Source organism: Cottoperca gobio, chromosome 2, assembly GCF_900634415.1.
Source record: "Cottoperca gobio chromosome 2, fCotGob3.1, whole genome shotgun sequence".
Lineage (NCBI taxonomy): Eukaryota > Metazoa > Chordata > Actinopteri > Perciformes > Bovichtidae > Cottoperca > Cottoperca gobio.
In genome coordinates, this window is record NC_041356.1 from 2,166,697 (window position 1) to 2,174,502 (window position 7,806).

Below are 7,806 nucleotides of genomic sequence, written 5' to 3' on the forward strand. Positions count from 1 at the left end.
TGGCTCAGGTTTGCCCTGGATCAGCCCCTAGTTATGCTGCTATAGGCTTAGACTGCCGGGGGACACCTCCCTGCTCTCTTCCTTCTCTCCCTCTCTCTTCTTCTCCCTCTCTATCTGTATGCATTTATGTAAATGTATGTTACTAACTCACCATCCGGGGTATCATCCCCGGAGTGTCTGTCTCTCATGTGGCAGGTTGCCACTGATAAAGTTTACGTCAGGATCATGAATCGTGACAGCGCCTGCTGACCTGGTCCTGCTGGACACCGGGAAGCCTTATTGACATTTTCCTGGATTCATCCAAACTTTCTATTTCTTTTTTTTCCAACACAACATAATTTCTGTCAAGTGTTGTATTTGTACTATGTTGTTTATCCTGTACACACGACATCTATTGCACGTCTGTCCGTCCTGGGAGAGGGATCCCTCCTCAGTTGCTCTCCCTGAGGTTTCTTCCATTTTTTCCCCTTTAATTTTGGGGTTTCTTTTAGGAAGTTTTTCCTTGTGCGATGTGAGGGTCTAAGGACAGAGGGTGTCGTATCCTGTACAGTCTGTAAAGCACACTGAGACAAATGTATAATTTGTGATATTGGGCTATACAAATAAATTTGATTTGATTTGATGATTTAGAGACTCTAGGAACCACAAGTAACCCTGTAGTCTGGGAGCGTAATGCTCTAGTTGGTTTATAAGGTACTATGAGATCTTTAAGATATGCTGGAACCTGACCTTTAATTGATTTGTAAGTCAGGAGAAGGATTTTGAATTCTATTCTGTATTTTACCGAGAGCCAGTGCAGAGCAGCTAATACAGGAGTAATATGATCCCGTTTCCTTGTTCTAGTCAATACACGTGCCGCTGCATTTTGGATCAACTGAAGAGTCTTAAGCGACTTTTTGGGACAACCTGATAACAATGAGTTGCAGTAATCCAGCCTTGAAGTAACAAATGCATGGACTAGTTTTTCTGCATCATTTTGAGACAGGATGTGTCTTATTTTTGCAATGTTACGTAGATGAAAGAAGGCAGTCCTTGAGATTTGTTTTATGTGGGAGTTAAACGACAGATCTTGATCAAAGATGACACCAAGATTCCTTACAGTGGTGCTGGAGGCCAAGTTAATGCCTTCCAGAGCTTCTATGTCATTAGAAAATGCGTTTCGGAGGCGTTTAGGGCCAAGTATAATAACTTCAGTTTTGTCTGTGTTTAACATCAAAAAGTTGCTAGACATCCAAGTTTTTATGTCCTTAAGGCATGCTTGAAGTTTAGCCAATTGATTGGTTTCGTCTGGTTTAATTGATAGATATAATTGGGTATCATCCGCATAACAATGAAAGTTTATAGAGTGGTTCCTTATAATATTGCCCAAAGGAAGCATATATAAGGTGAATAGAATCGGTCCAAGTACAGAACCCTGCGGAACTCCAAGACTAACTTTGGCTGTCATGGAGGATTTATCGTTAACACATACAAATTGAGATCGTTCAGATAAATAGGACTTGAACCAGCTTAGTGCGGTTCCTTTTATGCCAACACAATGTTCCAGTCTCTGTAGTAGAATGTCATGATCAACAGTGTCGAAAGCAGCACTGAGGTCTAACAAGACAAGAACAGAGACAAGTCCTTTGTCTGATGCCAAAAGAAGGTCATTGGTAACTTTCACCAGTGCCGTCTCTGTGCTATGATGAACTCTAAATCCAGATTGAAAAACCTCAAATAAACTATTATTATGTAAAAAATCACACAACTGTTTTGCGACTGCTTTCTCAAGGATTTTAGCGAGAAAGGGTAGGTTAGATATCGGCCTATAGTTGGCTAAAACCTCTGGATCAAGACTAGGCTTTTTAAGAAGTGGTTTTATTACAGCTACTTTAAAGGATTTTGGTACGTAGCCAGATAATAGAGACAGGTTGATCATATTTAATAACGAAGTGTTAATTAAGGGTAAAAATTCTTTAAACAGCTTAGTTGGAATCGGGTCCAAAAGACAGGTTGATGGTTTAGACGATGAGATTGTTGAAGTTAGTTGGTTAAGGTTGATTGGAGTAAAACAGTCTAGATATATTTCAGGAGTTACAGATGTTTTTAAAATTCCAACAGTTGAAGTTAAGTCATTACCAATTGAGGTCAGGAGGAGATTAATTTTGTCTCTAATAATTATAATTTTATCTTTAAAGATACTCATGAAGTCGTCACTACTGAGAGATATAGGAATAGAAGGCTCTGTAGAGCTGTGGCTCTCTGTCAGCCTGGCTACAGTGCTGAAAAGAAACCTGGGGTTGTTCTTATTTTCTTCTATTAAGGAAGAGTAATAAGCTGCTCTGGCATTACGAAGAGCCTTCTTATACGTTTTAAGATGATCTAACCAGACTAAACGAGATTCTTCCAATTTAGTGGAACGCCATTTACTTTCAAGATTTCTCGACTTTTGTTTTAGTTTGCAGATTTGTAAATTAAGCCATGGAGCTTTCTTTTTCTGTTTTATGATCTTCTTCTTTAGAGGAGCGACAGAGTCGAGTGTTATTCGCAGTGAGGCTGCAGCGCTATCAACAAGATGATTAATTTGGGAGGGACTAAAGTTAGCATTGGAGTCCTCTGTTATATTGATATTGAGTCCTGGTATTGAATTAAGTGCTGATGGAATCACTTCCTTAAATTTAGTCACAGCACTTTCAGATAAACATCGAGCGTAGGATATTTTGCCTACTGGCTTGTAGTCCAGTAACAGGACTTCAAAAGTTATTAAAAAATGGTCTGATAAAAGAGGATTATGTGGACACACTGATAAACTTTCAACTTCAACACCATATCCCAGAACAAGGTCCAGAGTGTGGTTTAAACAGTGGTAACAGGTACACAGTAACAAATAAAACTGGCTTTATTGTTTTCCATGTTGGGTTTGAGAGCGTAAGAACAAGGCTTTCAAAAGAGTTATAGTTTAGTTTAGGCTTAGGATTGATCAAGAGGTTTGAGTCAAATATGGCCGCAACTCCACCTCCTCGGCCAGTACCTCGAGGAATGTGAGTATTAATATGACCAGGTGGAGTAGATTCATTTAGACTGACATATTCTTCATGTCTCAGCCAGGTTTCAGTGAGACAAAATAAATCAATCTTATTATCTGATATTAAATCATTTACCAATCCAGCTTTCGTTGATAAAGATCTGATGTTTAAGAGCCCACATTTAATTTTTTGATTTAGTTGCACTTTTGCAGCGGTGGTGTTTATTTTAATTAGGTTTTCATGTATAACTCCTCTTCTGTTAACCATAGACTTGATTAGTTTCAGTGGTCGTGGGGCAGACACAGTCACTATGGGGATTTGAGTGGGTGACTGCCCGGAAAGAAGCACAGAGAAGTGTGTAAGACTGCAACTCTTTGTCCTGGTCTCAACTCTGGGTTGTCATGGATTAGGTCCACTAATAGACTGTGTAATATTATTGGATATGAGATCTGCTCCAGCCAAAGTAGGATGGATGCCGTCACTCTTAATCAGACCAGGTCTTCCCCAGAAAGTCCGCCAATTGTCTACGAAGCCCACATCATTATCTGGACACCACCGTGAGAGCCAGCGACGGAATGATGACATGCGGCTAAACATGTCATCATTCAAAAGATTTGGCAGAGGACCAGAGAAAACTACGGAGTCCGACATTGTTTTGGCAAATGTACACACCGACTCCACATTAACTTTAGTATACTCCGATTGACGCAATCGCGTGTCATTACCGCCGACGTGAATAACAATCTTACTGTATTTACGTTTAGCCTTAGCCAGCAGTTTCAAATGTGCTTCTATGTCGCCCGCTCTGGCCCCAGGAATGCACGTGACTGTCGTCGCTGGTGTCTCAAAATGAACGTATCTCAAAATTGAGCTACCGATAACCAGAGTTGGCTTCTCAGCTGGTGTGTCACTGAGTGGGGAGAATCTGTTAGAAACAGCAAGTGGTTGGTGGTGAACCGTGGGCTTCTGATAACACTTCTTTCGGACAGTCACCCAGTCTCCCGGCTGCTCGGGTCCCGCCGGGGGACGGCTAACAGGAGATACCACTGGTCGACCCGCACCGACTATAGGGGGCTTGCTAACAGCTATACTTGCTAACCGCTGACTAGCCATGGTGCGGAGCCGCTCATCTATCCCTCTAAAACTCGCCTCCAACCCTGCGTATAAACTACATTTAATACACGTACCATTATCACTAAAGGAGGCCGAGCAATAGCTAAACATGAAACACACCGAGCAGGAGAGAGCAGAAGAGGAAGATGCCATCGCTAGCTGCCGAGCTGCAGCAGCTAACGTTAGCAGAGCCGAACGGAGCGTAAAGAATTGAGGATTTAGCGAGAGTCGCTAAGAGAAGGAGGATAAGGAGAGAGTTGTAAGTGCTTAGGAAGTACAAGTATAGGTTTAGATAGATGACAGGTAATTAGCCGATGTGATCAAGAATATAACAACATTAACTGGGTCAAGCTGGAGCTGCCGAAGTATGCTACCAACAACACAGAAACATTAACAACCGGAAATGATGCGCTTACCGTAACCGGATCTGGAGACAACTGCATTAAAGACACCCTTCCTTAATATTTGGTTGCATACCCTTTGGCAACGATGACTGCCTCCAAACGTTTCTTGTAGCCATCTATAAGCTTCTTGCACTTGTCAGCTGGTAGTTTCTCCCACTCTTCCTTTGCAATTTGTTCAAGCTCTTGAATGTTTGCAGGATTCCTTTCCCCAATGGCATATTTCAGCTCTCCAAAGATTTTCAATGGGATTGAGATCAGGACTCATTGCTGGCCAGCTTTTCCTTTTCAACCATTCTTGAATGCTTTTGGATGTGTGCTTTGGGTCTTTATCGCGCTGGAGAACCCATGATTTCATGATTCCTTCAATACGGTCAAGGCCTCCAGTACCAGAGGCAGCAAAGCAGCCCCACAACATTATGGATCCTCCACCATGCTTAACTATAGGTAGGGTGTTCTTTTCCTTATAAGCTTCATTTCGTTGTCTATAAACAAATCGCTGGTGTGCATCTATTTTGGTTTCTTCTGTCCACAGAACATTTGCCCAGAAGGATTCAAAGACTTCTAGCATTGATTTTCCTCTTACCCCCACGTCCAGGGAGGTTCTTAACAGTTCCATGCTTAGAAAACTTCTTAATAACGTTACGTACTGTTGAAACAAGGATACCAAGGTCTTTGGAGATGGCCTTGTACCCTTTAGAGGTCTTGCGTTTGGTGATAATAGCACTCCTGATGTTCTCAGACAGCTCCCCTGTCTTCACCTTTGTGAAAAAGGAACAGGGAATAACAAGTGGCTTTTTTAAGCATTAAAGTCATCATTCATTGGTTAATTCAAGTCATGTGGGCACTGACAATTTATCACTGGTGAGTCAAATGTAATTATTTCTTCCAAAATAATTGCAAGGGTGCCAATACCAGTGTCATGGAAATCTTTCAGTTTTTATAGTTTTATAGTTTTTTCCTCCTATTGATTTTAATTGTTATGGTTTCATCATTTACTGTTCTGTAACAAACATCAGTGTCTATAGACCAAAGCTGTTTCACTTTATTCATTATTCTACATATTGTATTTAAATTTCATGGGTGCCAATAATGGTGACCAGAACTGTATATTATAGACATTTCATCATCTGCCAATAATAACGCCATTCTTTACTCTCTTATTTGAGTATGAAAGGGGAACTCAATTTTACTTGGTGACTTGACTCGTGATAAGTACTATAAAGAATACAGTTGTATAATGTCGTCTGTGTCTAGCCTCTTAACGGGTGGACGGCCCGCCGGGGGGCCGTCGAGGAGTTTTATTGCGCCATGTAAATGTAAATATCCTCTTTTCAGCAATATTTTTAAAAAGATGCTCATAAGCCATTGCCAGATGCCCACACGTTCATCTCTGGTAAAAAGATATCCATCGTGAACATCGTCACATCGATAAAAGCCCATGAACAGGTGTTGCAATCTGTGAAATCAACTGATCGATTTTTACATTTTGTTATCATAAACTGTCATAACGTAATAACTTGTGCGTTCAGCGCTGTCCAGTTACTTCCTGAATGTTAGGCGGAAGTTTAGCGTTAGATTGACACTTAATTTGAGCCAATCAGAGCTTATATGGTTTATCTACGAACTTCATGCGCCAATGAGCAGCTGAGCCTCCCGGAGACGCCCGCATCGTAATGCTAATGAACGGCTCATCCGTTTGATATGTCATATCCTGTGGGTTTATTTTTTATAAATTGTATTTATTTTCAAAATTATATTTATTATATTCAAGTCAGAAGAAAATACAAAATAAACATAAAAATATTAGAAAGAAATGTGTTTATACTTCACTTATTCTGTGTGATTACTACTAACAGGGAATATGGGTATATAATAGTTATTTATTAATAAATGAAAACAATATTTATTAACAAATATAATATTTCCAAATTGCACAGTTTGTGTACACCTGGTGTTACTCTTAGAAAAACCTGTCTAAAAAATTAAGTTTGTATCTCTTTATCTGAAATTTGGTGGTGAACTTGATAACACTTGGTTCTATGTTTTTATTGTGTTTTCCAGTCCTACCAGCTATACCAGTGTTACTCATTGCGCGGCTCGCAAGCCTCCTGCGGCTTGCCAAGCTTTAATTGGTGGTTTGCGTGGCAGTAAGCTAAATAAAGGGGGGCTATTACATATAACCCATTAAAACACTGAAAGTGTCTGCTCTATTAGCCTACAAATAATTGATGAAAGATGCAAATATAGACTGGAAACAAGTCAGTTGCCATCCAGTACTACAATGGCGAATGCGCTCTTGGACGGGTAGATACATGGTGGACTAGTATATAAATAAATAAATAAACTTAAGTTCATTAAAAATATGTTATCATAAGCATGCTTATGAATATGGACATTTGCTAAAAAATAATTTATATCGCTAAATTCAAACATTTAAATTGGAGAATATTACAACCAACCTGGCACTTCATACTCGCGTTAGCTTGGCTCCGGTTTACTCGTTTCACCATTACATGCTAGTTAGCACGTCTTTCTACGGACGTAAAATGGATCGATTTCTTATTTAATGAAGTCGCACACCAGATGGACAGAAACAAAGCGTGACAAACAAGGAAAGTTAAGATTTGGCTTTGGAGCATCTAACCATCGCAAATCGAGAGGAAGATGCTGGAGATGTGGTTTGTGGACAGGTGCTCCCGTTAAAAAAAGAAAGGTACAAGCCATACAAGACGAGCAAAGGAAATTTCAGGAAAAGTGGACAGAGGAATTTTTGTTTGTTCTCCACGAGTCGAACCCTTTGTGCTTAATGTGCAAACAAACCCACTCTGGTTTCAAGCGAAGTCATTTGGAGCCGCTTTTCTAAACGACGCATCCAAAATTCAACGAAACTTACGCACTTGGAAGAGAAATTAGAAATGTCTTCTTTTTCTGGACAACAGAGGCTCTTACACAGGACAATTAATACAGCTGAACGATTAACTGAGACATCTTTTGAGATCGCATGGATTTTGGCTTGGGCAAAAAACCTTCTCGGACTCAAATTATTAAACACTGCTTTGTATGACATCATCCCAGTATTAAGCTAATTCTATTTTTATTGAACGTATCGGTTTGCATATTGTATGTTCTGGGTGAGATGACAGATTAATAAGCAGACAGGCTTTTTATGACTGGATGTAGCTTTTCATACTTTGCGGTAAAAGTGACTCCTATTGCCTTTGTCCTATCAATGTGGCTCTCACGTAAAAAAAATAAAAAATAGTGAAGACCACTGAGCTATACCC

General features: G+C 40.1%; 1 protein-coding gene across 1 annotated transcript; it reads right to left on the reverse strand.

Moving 5' to 3' along the window:
* Positions 1-628: 628 nt before the first annotated feature.
* On the reverse strand, positions 629-1,381 carry LOC115020752 (uncharacterized; the record flags this gene model as incomplete). The annotated part of the gene is made up of 1 exon (XM_029450689.1): positions 629-1,381. A coding segment is annotated over one exon (753 nt), but the record flags the coding sequence as incomplete, so codon positions are not given.
* Positions 1,382-7,806: the final 6,425 nt, after the last annotated feature.